The sequence below is a fragment of the Myotis daubentonii genome, chromosome 16 (assembly GCF_963259705.1).
Source record: "Myotis daubentonii chromosome 16, mMyoDau2.1, whole genome shotgun sequence".
NCBI lineage: Eukaryota > Metazoa > Chordata > Mammalia > Chiroptera > Vespertilionidae > Myotis > Myotis daubentonii.
The window spans coordinates 5,465,068-5,485,316 of record NC_081855.1 but is presented as its reverse complement, the minus strand read 5'-3'; the positions used below and the strand labels follow the sequence as shown (position 1 = coordinate 5,485,316).

The following is a 20,249-nucleotide window of genomic DNA, read 5'->3' as shown; positions in this document are numbered from 1 at the left end:
TCTGTAGAAAACTTAGCTTTTCCAATGGTGGTAACACTTTAGGGAGGTCATTGAGGGAGTGAAGTCTGTCCTAAACAACTGCTCTCAAGCCTGGCTTCTATCACCACGTGAAATGTGCTCATTATCAGATTTTTATGCTGTATCATTATCTTTAAGGTGCTGAAAATAGTTCTGATACAGAAAGTGCTCCTTCTCCTTCACCAGTTGAAGCTGTGAAGCCCAGCGAAGATAGCACTGAAAATTTGACTTCTCGAGGAAACACTGAACCTGCAGCTGAGCACGAGTGTACCACTGAAACTGCACCCAGTGCATCGCCCTCATCAGCTCCAAGTACAAAACCAGCTGAAAATGAAAGTGTGGGGACCCAGGCGAATAATAAAGTCACTGTTGAGGTAGCAGAGCCAATGGATATCGAACATCAGGAGCACAGTGCTGACGTGACTTCTGTTCTTGATCTTCCCACGACTACCAAAGCAGACTCTGTAGATGTTGAAATGGGGGTACCTGAAAACAACCCCACTCAAGTTGAAGGTGATACCAAAGAAAGGGACCTGGAGAAAGCCAGTGAGAAGACAGAGCCTGGAGATGATGATTTGGTGGTGGCTCAGCAGATAAATGTCCAAAGGCCTGAGCCCCCATCAGACAATGATTCCAGTGCCACCTGCAGCGCTGATGAAGACGTGGACGGAGAGCCAGAGAGACAGAGGTGAGACTCATTCATTAACTCTTATTCTGTCTTTACTCTGTTGGTCACTGACTGAATCAAAGGAATGCTGCTGGCTCCAGGGAGTACTCCTGTATAAACATCAGCAAATTAAAGGTGGTGTGTATGCTTTAAACTTTTTTAAACCAAGAACAATTGTGTGATCATTATTTTTTAATGAAAAAGATTATATGTTTTTTACATTAATTGTTGCATGTGTTCCATATGATAGCAGAAAAGGGGATTTCATCTGACAAAGTTGTGAACTAAACCACAGATGACTGCCATTACTGGTGATAGTAGTAGGATGTGATGATGAAGGTGGAAGCAAGAGGTATTTGCTCCAGCTATTTTTGCTCTAAGACCCTATGGCCTCACAGCAATGCATACTGTACCCACAGTATTACATGTAAGAAAATACTGATAGGCCAATGGTTCTCCACCTTGGCTGCACATTAGAATCACCTGGGAATCTTTTTAAAATCCTGATTTCTGGGCCTCATCCTTCGGAAATTCTGTTTCTTTGTTATGGGGTGGGGCCACAACATTAGTAATAAAGAAACAGAATTTCCAGAGGATGAGGCCCAGAAATCAGGATTTTAAAAAAAGATTCCCAGGTGATTCTAATGTGCAGCCAAGGTTTAGAACCACTGTGATAGGCAAAACATGTTAAGTTTTCTAAAAGCATTTTAGAAAGCACAATTTAAATATAAGTTAATGGTAATTATAATGATCACTTTTTTATCAGTTAAAATTTTAGATGCTTTATTTGTAATTTAAAATATTAGGTATAATACAGATTAACTTATAAATACTTTTATTCATCCTATATAATAAAAGCCTAATATGCAAATCAACGGAATGGCAGAATGACTGGTCGCTGTGACGAGCACTGACCACAAGGGGACAGACACTCACTGCAGGAGCTGCTCCCAGCCCGCAGGCCCCAGGCCAGCCAAGGCGGGTGCCAGTGGGGGCCCTCCCCCGATTGCCCCGTCGGCCCCCACAGATCAGCCCTGATTGCCAGCCAGGCCTAGGGACTCTACCCATGTATGAATTTTGTGCACTGGGCCTCTAGTTAAATTAATATAAGAATGTATCATCTTTATGGTTTTTATAAAATATTTAAGTATAAAAATGTATATTTTATAGAAATAGATACTACTTTATGTAATACTAGATGCCCAGTACACAAAATTCGTGCACCGATAAGGGTCCCTAGGCTTGGCCAGCAATCAGAGCCGATTGGGGCCTCCCGGCTGCCAGCCAGGGCCTGCCTTCATTCCGCGCCACCCCCTAGTGGTCAGCACAAGTCCCAGATTTTGAGAGATCGGGCCTAAACCGGCAGTTGGACATCCCCTAAGGTGTCCCAGATTGGAGAGGGTACAGGCGGCTGAGGGGACCTCCTCCCCGTGCACGAATTTCATGCACTGGGCCTCTAGTATCTTGTAAGGTTAATGTGGTGCATGTGTGTGTGTGCGCGTGTGTGTGTGTGTACGTATTGACTTAGAAGGAATTATGGTAATTATATACAGGGTCTGGCAAAGTAGGCTTATAGTTGTTTGTATGGAAAAAAATACAAGAATATACTCTGTTTCACATGCTCACAACTGTAAACCTGCTTTTGTCCCACTCTGTATTTAAACTCTTAAATAAGAATATGTTAACTTCTCTTTTTATAATTGCCAATTGCAGAATGTTTCCTATGGACTCAAAGCCTTCACTGTTAAACCCCACTGGATCTATACTAGTCTCATCCCCAATGAAACCAAATCCAATGGACCTGCCACAGCTTCAGCATCGAGCTGCTGTTATCCCACCAATGGTAAGTGCTTAATATGAGTAAGAAAAGTCAAGTTGCAAAACAAAGACCTGTATATACATTTCTTCTCTCCTTTAATCAGTACTTGATTTTTAAAGAAACTATGGTAAAAACCCTGGCCAGGGAGCTCAGTTGGTTGGAGCATTGTTCGATCCCTGGTTGGGGGTGTGTACGGGAGGCAGTTGATTGATGTTTTTCACACTGATGTTTCTCTTTCCTCTCTCGTCTCCTCTCTCTAAAATTTAGTTTAAAAACACACACACATGTCCTCAATTGAGGATTTAAAAATATTGGGCTAAAAAACACATAACATAAAATTTATCATCAGCTATTTTTAAGTGTACAGTTCAGTAGTGTTAAGTATATTCATATTGTTGTGAAACAGACCTCCAGAATATTTTCATCTTGTAAAACTGAAATTCTATTCCCATTAAACCATAACTCTCCTTTTCCCCCTCTCCCAGCTCCTGGTAACCACTGTTCTACTTTCTGTTTTATGATTTTGACTATTGTAGATACTTCATATAAGTGGAATATAAGTATTTGTCTTTTTATGACTTGCTTATTTCACTCAGCATGATGTCCTCAAGATTAATCATGTTGTAACACAGGGGTGGGCAAACTTTTTGACTCGAGGGCCACAATGGGTTCTTAAACTGGACCGGAGGGCCGGAACAAAAGCATGGATGGAGTGTTTGTGTGAACTAATATAAATTCAAAGTAAACATCATTACATAAAAGGGTACGGTCTTTTTTTTTTTTTTTTTTTAGTTTTATTCATTTCAAATGGGCCGGATCCGGCCCCCGGGCCGTAGTTTGCCCACGGCTGTTGTAACATGTGTCTTCCTTTTTAAGATTTATAATATCCATTTTGTTTATTTATCTGTTGCATATTCGTATTAGATTCATTGTGATGATTGATTGAGATGGTCATTTCTAAGAAAAAAACAAACAAAATATAATTTTTTAGCCATAAATATTAATAACTTTTGATTTGTTTGTTTTGCCCTAAGACAGTAGTAGAATAAATAGGTAACTAGGTTTTGAATATTTAGAATGAAGTATAGAGTATGGCTAACTTCAGTATATAATTCCAAATCTAGTTTTATTTACATTTTACTTCATCTCTACAAGTTAGATTCCCTTTGAAAGTGAATTCCAATCTTTTACTTATTTATGTTCTATCTCCTGCTTTATTTATTGTACCCTGGCCATTTTGGCTCAGTGGATAGTGTTGGTCCTCGGACTGAAGGGTGCTGGTTCAATTCTGGTCAAGGGTATGTATCTCGGTTGCAGGCTCAATCCCCTGCCCATCAGGGGCGTGTGCAGGAGGCAACCAATCTATATGTCTCTCACATCGATGTTTTCTCTCTCTGTCTCTCCCCCTCCCTTATACTCTCTCTAAAAAACACAGGAAAAATATCCTCAGGTGAGGATTAACAAACAAACAAACAAACAAACAAACAAACAAAAAATTTGTTAACTGTCTCATATGATAATTGGGAAAAGCTAAGTGTGCACTTGTGATAGGCTCACAAAAAAAAAATCATTAAACATTTGTTATTCATCAGTTTCTTCAAATGGATATTTATTAAGTATCTACCCAGTTCAAGACTGCATTTAATGCTGTATGGAATATACACATATTATAATTTCTGACTTCAAAAAAACTTAGAGATGGGTTGTGATCATAAGACATAGAAAAAAAATCATAATAAAAATTAAAATGAACCCAACAAGCATGGCTCAGTGGTTGAGCATTAACCTATAAACCAGGAAGTCATCGTTGGATTCCTGGTCAAGGCACATGCCTGGGTTGCAGGTTCAATCCGCAGGCGGGGGACATGCAGGAGGCAGCCAATCAAGGATTCTCTTTTACCATTGATATTTCTATCTCTCCCTTCCTCTCTGAAATCAATAAAAATTAAAATGAGAAAAAAAAATTTAAAAAAATTTTTTTAATTTAAAATGAGAGCTTCCTTCTTATTGAGACATGTGAATAAGATTCCACTTAGGAAATAATACTTTGGTTAGACCAGAACACTTCATTTGACTTTTTGTAGCAAAGTAGGAAAGGCTATGTTTACATATAAGCCAAAGCACAAAAGCAAGAAAATTATGTGTATGTTAACATTCAGTGATACTTTTTACTTATAGTAGCAGAAAATACTATGGAAGTCTTTAGATAACAGATTCTAAAAAAGGTTAGGTGCCTACTTCCCCAGGATTATTTTGTATTCATGAAATGATGTACTGTGTTAGGGGCTAAAGTAGTTGTTCGTATGGAAAGCGATCCTATATAATAAAGAGCTAATATGCAAATGGTCATCACGCCCTCACTCCGTAAGGGCTCAGACACTCAACACTGGGGAAAGGGGAATGGGGACCAGCCAGGCACAAATGAGCTTGTGAGAGAGGAATGTGGACCAGCCAGGTACAAATGAGCTCGTCAGAGAGGAATGGGGACTAGACAGGCTGTGGCCTGGAAGAGGGACAAGCTACCCGCCCTGCGGTCCTAGGTGCTAGCGGCTGCGCCTGCACCTGTGGCCTGCAAGAGGGACAAGCCACCCACCCCACCGTCTTGGGCACCAGCGGCTAGGGCTGCGGCTCAGGAGAGGGACAAGTCGCCTGCCCCGCGGTTCTGGGTGCCAGCGGCTTCGACCCAGGTGAAGCTGCCCGCGATGGTCCTCTGTGGCTGGCCCAGGCAAAGCCGGCCCACTTCCTGGGTGCCTGCGGCCAGCCAGAGGGAGGGAAGCCTGGGTCCCGGGTGCCTGCAGCTGGCCGGAGGAGGGAATCCTGGGTCCCGGGTGTAGGGCTAGGCAGAGGCGGTTAGGGGCAATGAGGCCAGCAGGGGAGCAGTTAGGGGTGATCAGACAGGCATTCAGAGGTGGTTAGGGGCGATTAGGCAGGTAGGTAGAGGAGTTAGGGGCAATTAGGCAGGCAGGCAGGCAGGCAGGCAGGCGAGGGATTAGGAGCCAGTGGTCCCGGATTGTGAGAGGCAGTTGGACATCCCCCAAGGGGTCCCAGATTGGAGAGGGTGCAGGCTGGGCTGAGGGACTCCCCGCCCCGTGTATGAATTTCATGCACCGGGCCTCTAGTATAATAATCCTATCTAATAATAGACAAACATGGTAATTGACTGTACCTTCGCTATGCCTCCCATTGGCTAATCAGCGCGATATGCAAATTGACTGCCAACAAAGATGGCGGCTAATTTGCATACTGTAGGCAGGGCGGGACAGCGCCATCCCGCCTGCCCTGCCGCCATCCGGGCCTGCTGTCTGCGACCCGGGGAGGCCAGGCGGTGCAGCAGCGATCGGCCTGCCCGCCCGGGCATCCTGTGTGCAACCCGACCCGGGGCAGCGCCCCAACCCCCGGATCAGCCCTGCCATGTGCGCGACCCGGGGAGGCGGGGCAGGCACCGAGGGTTCGGGCCTGCCATCTGCAACCCAGGGAGCAGGCCTAAGCCAGCAGGTGGTTATCTCCCGAGCGGTCCCAGACTGTGAGAGGGCACAAGTGAGGCTGAGGGACACCTCCCCCTGAATCTCTCTCCCCCACCAGTGCACAAATTTTTGTGCACTGGGCCTCTAGTAGATAATAATAGGAGAATAAACTGTTTCGTTTACTCACAAATTTAAATCTGATTTTGCCCCACCCTGTATATTATTGAATGGTTAGGGAGAATTGATACGTTAATGAATTAGTTGTGTGAGTTGAAGAGATTGATTCGTTAAGGATGACTACCAGTGTCTGGCTGAAGCTGCTGAGGTTCAATTTTCTAAAATGGAGATCACTGTAGGAGAAGCATTGAGTTTAGAAAATGAAAAGTTCAGTTTTGCATATAGGTTTTTTGTCTGTTTGTTTGTTTTTAAATATATTTTATTGATTTTTTACAGAGAGGAAGGGAGAGAGATAGAGTGTTAGAAACATCGATGAGAGAGAAACATCGATCAGCTGCCTCCTGCACATCTCCTACTGGGGATATGCCCGCAACCCAGGTACATGCCCTTGACCGGAATCGAACCTGGGACCTTTCAGTCCGCAGGCCGACGCTCTATCCACTGAGCCAAACCGGTTTCGGCGCATATAAGTTTTGAGGTGCTTTGAGATACCCAAGTGGAGTTGTTAGGCAATTTTTCTAAGTGTAGACTTTGGAGAAAAATGTCTTAGAAATAGAAATTTATGAGGTGTTAACATATAGATGACTTTTAAATTCACAAAAGAGGATATCATTACGTGGTGAGAGTGTAACTGAAAAAACACAGGTTCAGCTGCCTGCCACCACCAAAGCCAAACTCGTGAGGCAGGTACTGGTGCAAAAGGAAAGAGGTTTCATTCAGGTCCCATTTGACCTAGAAGACCTGGGAGAATGGTGAACTCCCGTCTCAAAGACAATCTCTCTTCCTGTTCAAGTCCACCATTATTATAGGGCTAGGGAGAGGGGAGGTCTTTATTTTTCCCCTCATTCAGTTATCTTGCTAGCCTTAGGTGCACTTGGGGCCCTATCTATTCATCTTTCTAGCTTTTGGAGTGCACTCAATGTAAGAACCTCCTCTGTTGCCATCTTGGCCAATGGTAGAGACTCCCTGATGCTCCAACTGTCTGTCTGTGGTAACACCTTACCCTTCAAAACTCTGGACCCTTGTAATCTTACAAGGGTAAATAGATGAAGGTCTCATCTTCTGTAGTTTCTTCCTGCATAATCTTACCTATCTGTGGATCCAGAGATTCTTACTATCTACTTAAAGAAGAGGGGGGTCAGTAGTGGAGGGAAGCTTTACATGAGGGAAAAGGATTACTGTCTGAAGACGGCATATGCAGTGTAGAGGATGGCACTGTGAACAAGCAAAGCTGGTATTCTTGTTTCAAGAGCCAGTGTTGCCGATGGGCTTCCAAAGTGAGACCTGTTGGGCAGACAAACTTATCAAGTGCTCAGTGAGGGGTATGCCTAGTCGTGCAGGGGAATTGTCGTGAAATCAGAAACTGGAGAGACTAAGGGGTCGACATGATCTAATCCTGAGTGGGGCTTTGGGTGGCACACCCAACAGCAGGGTAAGTTTGCCAAGGAAGCCACTTTTTGGGAAATGCAAAGGTGTTATTAGTCTAAGCCTGGGCATAGAGTAGAGCAATTGTAAAAAAAATAGTAAAAGGAAAAGTAATATTGTCACTTAGCTTTGGGAGGCGCTGTTCCTCCCTGAAAGCGGAATTTTAAATCTCTTTCAGGATGGCAGGCCCAGCTTTCCCTTGCAGTATCAGCAGCAGCAGCCACATCTGAGTCCTCTCCAGGCAGCACCTGCTTTACCCGTGAGGGGTGGATCCAAGGCTTGATTCCCGGGAGCTTTAGGGAAGAGTGTGTTGTCAGCAGGATTATCACAGGGACTGACCCATTGCTCCGCTAACTGCTGTTCAGGACGAGTCGTTCAGGTTTTTAGTAAGACTCCCGGCTGGAATGGGTGTAAGGGCTCGCCATATGGGTAATCCAGCAATGAGCAAACTTGTGCAAAATTGTTAGTGTTTGCCCTAAATGTTGTACATATTATTTGATGTTTGATTGCTGTTCTAAGTCTAAAGGAGGTGCTCCTAAAACAGAAATTTGGAAGGGTCTCCCATAAACTGTTTCAAAAGGGCTTAATTTAAGCCCCACTTCAGAGTGCTATTCTAATCTGGAGCAAGGCAATAGGGAGTATCTAGTCGCATTTCAAATGTGTTTCCTGGCATATTTCATCAGGATCTTCTTTATTGTATGGTTCATTTTCTTTTCTTTTTTTTTGAAGTTTTTATTTATTGATTGATTTAGAGATAGGGAAACATCAATTTGTTGTTCCACTTATTTAGGTAATCATTGGTTAATTCTTGTATGTACCCTGATCAGGGATCGAACCCACAACCATGGCATATCAGGATGATGCTCTAACCATGCCGGGTCTTGTGTGGCTTATTTTCTTAGTCTTCCCCGTAGATGGCGTCTCCAAGATGCATGTAGTTTCCATTGAGTCTGCAGTGCCTGTCCTATCTCCTGGGAGATTTCTGAAGTAAACAACGGTTCAGTGATACTTTGAATGCTGTAAGGAAGTTGAAACCTAGGGATTATTTCTTTAAGTAGAAGTTTTGCTTCCTCATTTGCCTTCTCAGTTCTAGCGGGGTATTCCTCTACCCATTCTGTAGGATGTCAGAGGTTGCTGCTAGTGCCCAGAGGCATGGCAGCCATGTTGTCATGTGATCTAGTTTCTTTGATAAATAGGCCATGGGTTGAGGGCTATTTCCCCAGGTCTGGGTTAGTACCCCAAGTCCAATTTCTTGCCTTTCATGAATGTATAATTTGAAAGGTTTTGTAAATTGGGCAGTCCTAATGCAGGAGCTGAAACTAGTTTTTCCTTTAAAGTGTCAGATACTACCTGAGTCTCTTGTTCATTTAAGAGGTTCTGAGTATTCTACAATTCTTTTGCTATACAGTTATTTCACCATAGGGCCAAAGTTCAGAATAAAAATTAAGCAAAACTGTAATCCCTAAGAATCCACGAAGCTGCCTCCATTTCTGTGGAGTTTTTATTGTAGCAGTGGCTTGTTTTCAATTTGCCATCAAACTCCTAGTGCCCTGTTCCACTTGGAATCCAGGGATCCACCTCCTGTGTGCAGATCTGGGCCTTGTAAAGTGATACTCCATGTCCTCTTTTTGCCAGATGATTTAGGACTTGGTGGTATTGAGCAACAGTCTTTGTAAGTATTGCTAGCTATTAGTAAGTCGTCTACATATTGTTGAAGAACTCCCAATTTCAATTGAATATCCCTTAAATACCATGCTAATATTTCCCCAGTATGGTCAGGGAATCCTTAAATCCTTACAGCAACACAGTCCAACAGTATTGGAGCATGGCTTTAATCTGTGGGTCCTGCCATTCAAAGGCAAATAATAGTTGAGCCTGTTCATCTATTGAGATGCAGAAAAAACATTCTTCAAGTCTAGGACTGAAAACTACTTGCTGTCCCCAGGCACTGAGGTCAACAAAGTATAAGGGCTGGGCACCATAAGATGAGTGTCCTGGACAATATCATTTATGGCCCTGAGATCCTTACTTTGTACAGAGTAAGATTTTTGACTGGAAAAAATGGGAGTGTTATAGGGAGACTAGCATGGCTGAATTAATTATGATTTTAAGAATTTCTGCAGCCCTGGCTGATTTGGCTCAGTGGATAGAGCGTCGGTCTGCAGACTGAAGGGTCCCAGGTTTGATTCCAGTCAGGGGCGCATGCCCAGGTTGTGGGCTTGGTCTCCAGTAGGGGGCATGCAGGAGGCAGCCGATCAATGATTCTCTCTCATCATTGATGTTTCTATCCCTCTCTTTCTCTCCATTCCTCTCTGGAAAAAAAAAAAAAATTCCGCAATAATGCTTGAATTCCCTGTATAGCTTCCTTTTTAAGGTGGTATTGTTTCTCCCATGGAATCCATGCTCCTTTTAGGTTAATTTTACAGGTTGGATATTAACTGCCCTACTTGGGGTTCTGTCGGCCCAAAGGCTCAGTCAACCTGCTCGTGGATCTCGGGTGGGAAGAGTCACCTTCATCTCCTTCCAGTATTACCTGGAGCTGGAAAGCATGTTCTGATGGGACTCCCATACATAATTGCTACTTCTCAGGTGAAAAGTTATTTGTGCATGCAATTTACAAAGTAAATCTCAGCCCAGCAACCAAATGGGGCAGTCTGGCATGTAGAGAAAACTATGCGTAAGCTTTTAATCCCCAAGCTGGCATTCTGGAGGTTGAAAGAACGCCTGTTTTTGTAATGTCCAGTCACTCCAGTAACCAACACCACAGCTGAATTTTTCTTGGTTAGTTTCCCGTATCTACAAGGAAGTCAATTAGCTTGTTCCCTGGGGCTCCTGTGGGGAAATAATAATAGGGCAGGAGGTGTCTAGGGGAGCCCTTGGTCCTCCAGATTCGTCATTCCTTTCTAACATTTCTTGGCAAGGGTTTCCATCCTTTTTGTTTTTCTTTTGGGGTTCCAAGGCAGTCCTTTCTCCAATGGCCTTCCTCTTTGCAATAGGCACATTGATTGGCACCTTGTGGGTCTTTCCCTTTTCCTTTCAGATCCTGCCTCTCCTTCTGGTTTCCCGCACTGTTTCTAAGAAAACAGTGACCTGCTTCAGTGTCCTTGTTTCCCGGGCATGGTAAGCTTGAAAGGCTCTGTCCACCAGCTGGGAGGGATTCATTCCCAACACCCTGTCTAAATGTTTGAGCTTCCTTCTGATCTGAAGGCACTTTGCCCAATAGAAGTCACATTTATCATCCAGACATTTGGGTGGTGAATGGCAAAAGTGGAGGTGATAAGATCTACCATTTTCTGAGGATCCTCCCTGTATGAGGTGTTGGAATTCTTCCAGTTCATTAAATCCAAAGTAGAAATGGAGTGTGGGCCTAAAGGAAGCCAGCAGACGGGCCTTTCTGGTTTATTCTGCTTATATGGTGTTGCCTCAAAGGGAATTGTCCTGCTCCGGGTAGGGATGCTCCCTGGCCAAATTGGGTGCCCTGCCAGGTCATTGAGGGGAGACCATTCCTTCATCATACGGGGTGGGGCTGCCCCCCCTCTGGCCCTGTCTCAGGGGCATCAGCAGCGGGGGTGATGGTGGGGAAGTCCTCCTGCTGCTAACCCTGGGTCCCTCGGTGGCTGGGCGTTAGAGACTCATTTCCTCATTCTCCTTTTCTTCTGTGTCTTTCCATTGGAGGGGGTTTTGGAGCCAGTTCCCTTCTCTGGATCATTAAGTTGTTCCCTTTCTTTGCCCAATCCGTATCCTATAAAAACATGGACACCTGGACATAAGGGATTTCATTTCGTTTCCCTAACCATTGGCAAAATAATTCCAACTTTATGAAGGAGTAGTAATTTAGGGAACCTATTTTTCCCCTGTAGTATAAAGTATACTAGGTGTAGCGGTTAATAATGCAGATTTCTTTCAATAGATGGAGTTACACATATGTTGATATATATGCAATTTAATATGTATACTATTTTGTTGTATTGACAACAAGCTTCAAAACTTCATATGTTAAATTTTCTGAAGGTGTTGACATCATAGATATTTTTACGCTTAAAAATGTCGAATTTCGTGCCAAAAAAAGACCATTTGCAGGAAGTTTTAATTCATTATTTTGAAGAAAAGTGCTGCTGAAATACTTCTGGAAGCTTATGGTGAACATGCTCCATCTCAAGATACTTGTGAAAGCTGCTTTAAAAGTGATGATTTCGATGTGAAAGACAAAGACAGTCCAGGTCAACCGAAAAAGTTTGAAGACCAACAATTACAAGCATTATTGGATGAAGATGCGTGTCAAACTCAAAAACAACTTGCACAAAGATTAAACATTGCTCAGCAAACAGTTTCCAATCATTTACAAGCAATGGGAAAGATTTTAAAGGAAGGAAAATGGGTGCCACATCAACTGAACGAAAGACAAATGGAAAACCGAAAAGTCATCAGTAAAATGTTGCTTCAACGGCACGAAAGAAAGTCTTTTTTGCATCGAATTGTGACTGGCGATGAAAAGTGGATTTATTTTGAGAATCCCAAATGCACAAAATCATGGGTTGATCCAGGTCACCCATCAACATCGACTGCAAGGCCAAATCGTTTTGGAAAGAAGACAATGCTCTGCGTTTGGTGGGATCAGGAAGGTGTGGTGTATTATGAGCTTCTAAAACCAGGTGAAACTGTTAATACTGATTGCTGCCAACAACAAATAATCAATTTGAACCACGCTTTGATCGTGAAACAACCAGAATGTGCCAGAATTACATGGCAAAGTAATTTTGCTTCATGATGATGCACTATCACACACTTCAAAACCAGTAAAGACATGTGAAAAGATCTTGCCTGGGAAGTATTAACACACCCGCCGTATTCACCAGACCTTGCTCCTTCAGATTACCACTTATTCTGGTCGATGGCACACACACTTTCTGAGCAGCACTTCAAAACATACGAAGAAGTGGAAAATTGGATCTCTGAATGGTTTGCCTCAAAACAAGACAAGTTCTATTGGGATCGTATCCACAAATTACCTGAAAGATGGGGGAAATGTGTAGCTAGTGATGGACATCACTTTGAGTAAAGAAGCACTTTTGATGTTTCTCTTGAAAATACCATGTTTTCTTTGATTATAAAATCCACATTATTTTTTTTTAAATCCACATTATTAATCAGTACACCTAGTACTTAGGCCAAGTAGTGTTACAGTAGAAAACCAATTCCTTCTTAGTCATTAGACCATAGCTGTCCAAGGACCAATCTTCTAAAATTCGGGCCAGAGGGCTCCCTTCAGGAGTCGAAACAGAACATCCCAGTGGCACAAAAGTACAAACCCAAAACCATAACCATAGCAAGACCCCAGACAAAGTGGGAACATATAAACAAAAATTGGATCCATAATTCCATTATTCCAAATGAGTTCTCACAAGCACCTCTTAATGTCTTATCTCCTGCCAGCTGGTACCACAGCAGTGCTAGCAGGACCCAAGTGGCATGAAGCCCAAGCCACAGGGGCAGCCTGCCAACCGGTACCACAAGTGATCCTAACAGGACCCAAGTGACACAAAGCCTGAGCAGCATGAAGCCTGAGTGGCAGGGATAGAGGATCCCTGCTGTGCAGTCTTGGGGCTCTTCTCCCCAAAAACCAGCCAAGCATTTCAGGTGGCTGACACCTAGAGAAGGAGTGCAGGCAAATTCCCCAGGACAAGCTCTTGGCAGCTGCCAGGAAGTCCCCACAGTCCCACTGTCCCTGGGCCAGCCTGCCACAGGCTGCTGGGACCCCACCCGAGTCTTCCAGGACTTGCTGAGCTCCATGCTATCCCAGCGGAGTCCTCAAAAACTAACTTAACAAAAACAAAAACGGAGGTTTGGCTGCCTACTGCAATGAAAGCCAAACTTGTGAGGCAGGTGCTAGAGCAAAAGAAAGAGGTTTTACCCGGCAGGGTTGCTCAGTTGGTTGAGTGGAGTCCTACCTATATATATAAAAACCTAAGCGACCGTCACAACCGAAATAACTGAATGGATGACCAAACAGGCTGTGTGGGTGACCAGGCCGAAAGGGGGGTTAGTGAGGGATGACCAAATGACTGAGCAGCAGGCTGTGTGGGGTGAACAGGCCAGCAGGGGTTTAGTGAGGGACGACCAAGCGACTGAACAGAGGGCTTCATGGGGTGACCAGGCCGGGAGGGGGGTGAGGGGCGACCAAACAGCAGGCTGCGTGGGGCGACCACGCTGACAAGGGGGCAGTTGGGGGCAACCAGGCCGGCGGGGGCGGGGGGGGGGCAGTTGTGTGTGACCAGGCTGGCAGAGGGCAGGGGCGAGAATTGGATCGGGCCTAAACCGGCATTTGGACAACCCCCAAGGGGTCCCGGATTAGAGAGAGTGCAGGCTGGGCTGAGGGTCCGTCCCCCCCCCCCCCCCCCGTGCACGAATCTCGTGCACCGGGCCTCTAGTATATCATAATGATTGTGGGTTTGATTCCTGGTTAGGGCACATAGCTAGGTTTTGGGTTCAATCCCCAGTTGGGGCATGGCACATACAGGAGGCAGCTGATTGATATTTCTCAAATCAATGTTTCCCTCTCTCTCCCTTCCTCTCTCAAAATCAATAAAAACATATCCTCAGGTGAGGATTTAAAAAAAAAAAAAAAGGAAATGAGTTTTATTTAGGTGCCATACAATCTGGAAGAACAGTGGACTCCCTGTCACTAAGATCATCTCTCTTTCTTCCTGCTCAAGCCTGCTGTTCTTATAGGAATAGGGAGGGGAGGGCTTTTTTTCTCTCTCCATTCATCTTCCTAGCTTTTGGCACATTGGGGCCTTTCCATTCATATATCTATCTTTATGGCCTGCTGGGGCCCTGCCGTTCATCTTTCTAGTGTTTGGCCCCTCAGTGTAAGAACTTCCTCCTGTTGCCATCTTGGCCAACTGGGGAGACTCCCCTGTACTCCAACTGACTGTGGTAAAAAGAGGACATTGAGAGGAGGGGTAAGGATGCAGGGCAGAGCTACCAAGGATTTGATCATCATAAGTTAGAAGCAGACAGGGTGTTTTAATTTCTAATTTGATTTATCTTATTACAGCTTTTGTGATTTATATTGTGTTCATTTTTGAAAGTAACTGTTTAGCATTTCAATCATTATACTTGAAGATTATTTCGATTAAAACATGGTAAAATCACTTTGACCAGTAACATCACAGAAATAAGCATTAGTTGCAACAGATGGTAATTATTATGTTGGTCATGGCATATTTAATTTTTTTTCTTCCTGTAGGTGTCATGCACCCCATGTAATATGCCAATTGGAACCCAAGTGAGTGGCTATGCTCTCTACCAGCGACACATTAAAGCGATGCATGAGTCAGCACTCCTGGAAGAGCAGCGACAGAGGCAGGAACAGATTGATTTGGAATGTAGAAGTTCCACAAGTCCCTGTGGCACCTCCAAGAGTCCAAAAAGAGAGTGGGAAGGTAGGTAGAGCTTTCATCACAGAACTTGCCTGAAAGGAAACAAAGCCATACATAAAGGTAGTGGCCTTTGTGTTTTGTAATTTACTAGCGTATTAATTGATACATTATACTTTTTCTGAGCAGATGAATTGACTTTAGTGAAATTATTAAGTAATGTTAGTATTATTGAATTTTCTGATATTTATATGTATAAAAGCCATGCTTTATGCTCTTCATCTGAGTTTTCAAAGAATGAATTGTTATCTTGTCCTCCAAACCAATCACAGTTGACAGGGTAATACTCTAATTCTCTGAAACTTTGTGTAGTGTATAGAACCGGTCAGACCCTGACTTAACCCTCACCCCAGCATTACCAGTTCTGTGGCCGTGGCCAAATCCCTTAACCTTTTTGAGCTTTAGTTCTTCTTTGTGAAGTACAAATTTTCTATCTACCTTGATGGGATTATAACCTGTAAGAAAGAAAGAACATTAATCCCAACCCACATGGCTCAGTGGTTGAGCATCAATCTATGAACCTGGAGGTCATGGTTCGATTCCCGGTCAGTGCACATACCTGGGTTGTGTGCTCGATTCCCACTGTGCGGTGTGCAGGAGGCAGCCCATCAATGATTCTCTCTCATCACTGATGTTTTTGTCTCTCTCCCTCTCCCTTCTTCTCTGAAATCAATAAAAATATATTTTAAAAAATGAATGAATATTCAGTATGGTTTTATAACACATGCTCAGCCGTATTTTATATATAACATGTAATGTAATATAATATTGCATAGTAATTAATATATCATGTATATATATAAAAGGCTAATATGCTAAGTGTTCAACTGCCCAACTGGTCGCTATGACACGCACTGACCACCAGGGGGCAGACACTAAACACAGGAACTGCCGTGATGCGCGCTGGCCATTTACAGAGAAACAGCACCACAGACCTGGCATCCGCAAAGCAACACTTGACTTCCCCCAAGTGGGACACAGGCCCTGCCACCACCCTGAAGCGACAGCCCACCAAATTGCAACTTATGCTGCTGAGACCCCATCCTGGGCCCAGAAACAGTGGCTGTGGGCACTGGGTAATGACGTCACATATCAATGCCTGTCTTCCTCTTCCTAGCGACTAGCCTCCTTGGTGTTTCTTCAGCCCAGGAACACGACTTGCTTTGTAGCCAGGTGGAAACATTTTACACTTTAACCAAATGTCTGTGAAGCATTTTCCCATGCCTCATCTCATTTGATCCTCACAGAAGTCTTGGAGTAGGTAGATAGGAGACTTGGTGGAATCCTATTTTCTTTTCATTAGCCAGAAAACGGAGATTTAGAAAGCTTAGAAACTTGACCCGACTGAAAAGAAGTAAGAAATGGTAGACCTTGAAAATGACTTCAGGTTTTCTCACTGTGGAGAATATAGTCAAACACGGCTGCAGTTAAATATTTTACCCTTTGTTCTTTCTGCGTGATCTACAATAATAATCTGTTTCGTGTTGATATTTACTGCTGTGTTGCTGACAATTACCTGAAAGAGAAGTTGGGGTGCTTCATTGGGCTGGAAAAAGTTTAGCTACTTCAGAAAGCAGGTCTAATTAAGTAAGTATATTCTACATCTATAAAAGGCTAAGTTGACTTGTGCATGCGCAATACATATAAAGCTCTCGCTGGTGCCAATTGCACACGTGTGTTTCCATCTGTCATTGTCGATCGTGAATTTGGTTGACACTTCTATTATAAAGAAAGGGAGAATAGCAATATTAAAATATTTCTTTTAATTAATTTCCTTTCATTGTGCACGAATTCGTGCACCAGGCCACTAGTTACATAATAATAGTATAAATAAATACCACGAAGTTACCATTATCATTGTTACATCACTTATTTCAAGTGACAGATTTGAGATGTGAAGCTTTTTTAGTTGGTACATGATACACTTGTTTCTTCTAAAAGAAGAAAGGCAGTGATTTCTAAAATTTAGTAAGTTCTGGTATGGTTGGTTATTAGATGGCACATGTGTTCTGGTAATAATTTATGGGCTGTGTGCTACGATAGTAAAGTCTTCTGTGATTATGGTTTAGTTTTTTTACAGTGATTCAGAAGACTCTTTGTAAGTACCTTTTATAGGTAAGAGCTATTAGCTGTAGAATGCCATGCATTTCAAGGGCTGTTTAATGTAAAACAGGAACTGTGATACTTAACTGATCCTGCTGACTCCCACCCCAGTCACACTAATAATGAGTTATTAGTTATATGACATGTTGAACTGCTTATATTAACCCTTTGATTGCCAACCAATATCCTAGGAACTATGCTAAAATTGCCAAGGCATTTTTGCTGATTTTCCTTAGGTGCCATCTGTCAATAAAGAGTGAACTACTAGCATCTAATAGTGACACTGCAGGAGGAGCGCGATAGTGCTCCCAGCACTTTTGGCGAAAGACAGGAGGAGCACGATCGCGCTCCCCAGCACTCTAGGGGTTAGTTTTAAATAGGAGATTGTTAGTGTTTAAATGTAAACCTTATGCAAGTAAAAATGTGAGCCAGAGTATTATACCCACCAAGGCTGGGTATGTAAAGATGCTAAACAAATATTTCTTGAATGAAGGTAAAAACATTGATAACTTGGGCTTTTACTATATTGTATCTAGAAAATTCTTAAACTCTAATTCAGTAATTGACATGTGTCAATAATTACTCAGTAATTATATTGAAGGAATTAATTAAATGAACCACAAAGTATAAATGGATTGAGAAGAGCCTAAGAGCATTTCAATTATGAGAAAATCTGTCATGATAATGATAAATTATCCTATCTAATAAAGAGGGAATATGCTAATTGACCCTCACTCCATAGCAAAGATGGTGGTACCCACAGCCAATAAGGAGGGAATATGCTAATTGACTGCCCCACCCTCAAAGATGGCAGCCACAAGATGGCAGTCCCCAGTCCCCTCAGCCCCACTGGGGTGGCAGGCGTGCAGCAAGGCCAGGCCCACCACCGCTCCGCACACCTGCCTCCGGAGTCCCCTGTCCCCTCAGCCCCCCAGCCACCCAGGGCCGGTCCAAGGCGCAGGCAAGCCTCAGATGGCGGCTGCCCAGCTGCCCAGGGCTGCCCAAGGCTCAGGTAACCAGGGCTGACTGAGGCTTGCACTGCCGGCAGTGGCAGCAGCAAAGGTGTGATGGGGGTGTTGCCTTCCCCTAGTTGCTGGGTTGCCTTCTGCCCCTGAGGGCTCCCGGACTGTGATAGAGGGCAGGCCAGGCTGAGGCACCCCCCCCCCTCCAGTGCATAAATTTTCATGCGCTGGGCCTCTAGTATAGAAGAATGTAAAAGTTTGTTGATCTACTTCTTCCATAAATGATTTAGAATAAATTTTGTGAGGAAGAATTAAAACCTAGAAAATAATGACATTCAAATGGTATTTGCTGAATTCATGCTAAAGTTTAACATTATTCAGTTAATAATATCTGAATCATTTTAATATATATATGTAATTTAGGACCTCAGTATTTTTTCTTGATCTACTTTACAAAATAGGTTATATTAGGAGCTGAAAGACTGAACCAGCTTATAGAGCCCCAAATTCTGAGATTCCAAACTGTGAACTGCATTTCTCTGTGGTCAGTATACCTTTTAATCCATGGGATTTAGACTCGAATGATATCCTAATTTTTAATCAGAATGCGGTGGTCTTATATTCTTGATTAATATGACACCAAGATGTTTATTAATATGACACAAATTTTATCCCAAGGTTAAGTTTTGTTTTTACTAATCATTCAGTAATTTATTTAACAAGTGCCTGAAGTCTCTCCTGCATTTATAGCTATCCTTCAGTTCAGTGTAAAGGATAATCTTCCAAATAACATTTATATATTTACAATTAAATTGCATGTTTCTGGAATGTGTGACACAAATGTTTTTAATGCAACATCATAAAGTGGTTTATAGAATGTTAAATACAGTGAGAATGTGATGTATAAACCATCACTGGTTATGTAAAACAGGCTGGTACAGTCCACCTGAATTAGGACCATGGTTTTGATTTTCCTTTCATGGTCTAATATAGAAAGTAACAGGCAGCCCCTGTTGTCCAGCTCTTTACATTCATTTTCTCTTAAAGTCAGTGGTACAAATAATTATTTTAGATGTGCCCTTTTTAAATGGCATAAAAGCCTTTCCATCTATAGAAAGCTTGAAAAAAATATTTAGGGAACAACTGCTTTAATTTTCCAGTAACATTTACACAAGTTGACCCTTGCTTTAGTTTGAAACCTTTTTCATACAGTGAAGGAACTCAAATTTACATATGTAGAGACAGAGTTAGAATTGAACTTCTAATGCTGGTTAACAAAATCTAATTGAAATAAGAGTTAATTCTCTTATGCAGCCGAATGTAGTTTGTTTTTGTTATTTATTTTTCGGCTCTGAATACATAATTATTTATTTTATTTTATTATTTTTTAAAATATATTTTATTGATTTTTTACAGAGAGGAAGGGAGAGGGATAGAGAGTTAGAAACATCGATGAGAGAGAAACATCGATCTGCTGCCTCCTACACACTCCCCACTGGGGACGTGCCCGCAACCAAGGTACATGCCCTTGACCGGAATTGAACCTGGGACCCTTGAGTCTGCAGGCCGACCCTCTATCCACTGAGCCAAACCGGTCAGGGCAGAATACATAATGATTTAAATAGCTGTATTTAAAACCATATAAATTTTGATTTTTGTCTTTTTCTTTAAGAACTACTGCAATAGAGTGGATTTTTCCATCTATATATATATAAAAGCCTAAGCGACCATTATGACTGGATGACCAGCCGGTAGCTATTATGTGCACTGACCACCAGGGGCAGAGGCTCAATGCAGGAGCTGCCCCCTGGTGGTCAGTGCACTCCCATAGCCAACTTTCCATGGCCGGCCAAGCTCCTGCAGTTCATCCTCCCAGCCGGCCGGCCCCAATCAGGACTGAGTGAGACGGACCCAATCACTGGCCAGGCCAGGGGACCCCACCCGTGCACAAATTAGTACACCAGGCCTCTAGTCCTATATAATAAAGAGCTAATGTGCTAATTAGACTGAACAGCAGAACGACCGTTGGGATGACCCTCTGGATGACGCCAGGACTGTGAGGCCCAGAAGAGGCTGCGAGGGCCGGCTGGGGCAGTGAGGGGCTGCAAGGGCTGAGCTCTTTGTACAAATTTCGTGCATCAGGCCTCTAGTATAATTATAAACATAATGGAAATG

General features: G+C 43.1%; 1 protein-coding gene across 9 annotated transcripts in view; it reads left to right on the top strand.

Annotated features, from left to right (window-relative positions):
• Positions 1–20,249, top strand: part of NCOR1 (nuclear receptor corepressor 1) — a 244,548-nt gene that overhangs the window by 172,703 nt on the left and 51,596 nt on the right. For all 9 annotated transcript variants that reach the window (XM_059668513.1, XM_059668520.1, XM_059668516.1 and 6 more), the window contains 3 exons: positions 157–706; positions 2,399–2,528; positions 14,820–15,015. In XM_059668513.1, the coding sequence (XP_059524496.1) occupies positions 157–706; positions 2,399–2,528; positions 14,820–15,015 (876 nt within the window). The remainder of the gene's footprint in view (positions 1–156; positions 707–2,398; positions 2,529–14,819; positions 15,016–20,249) is intronic.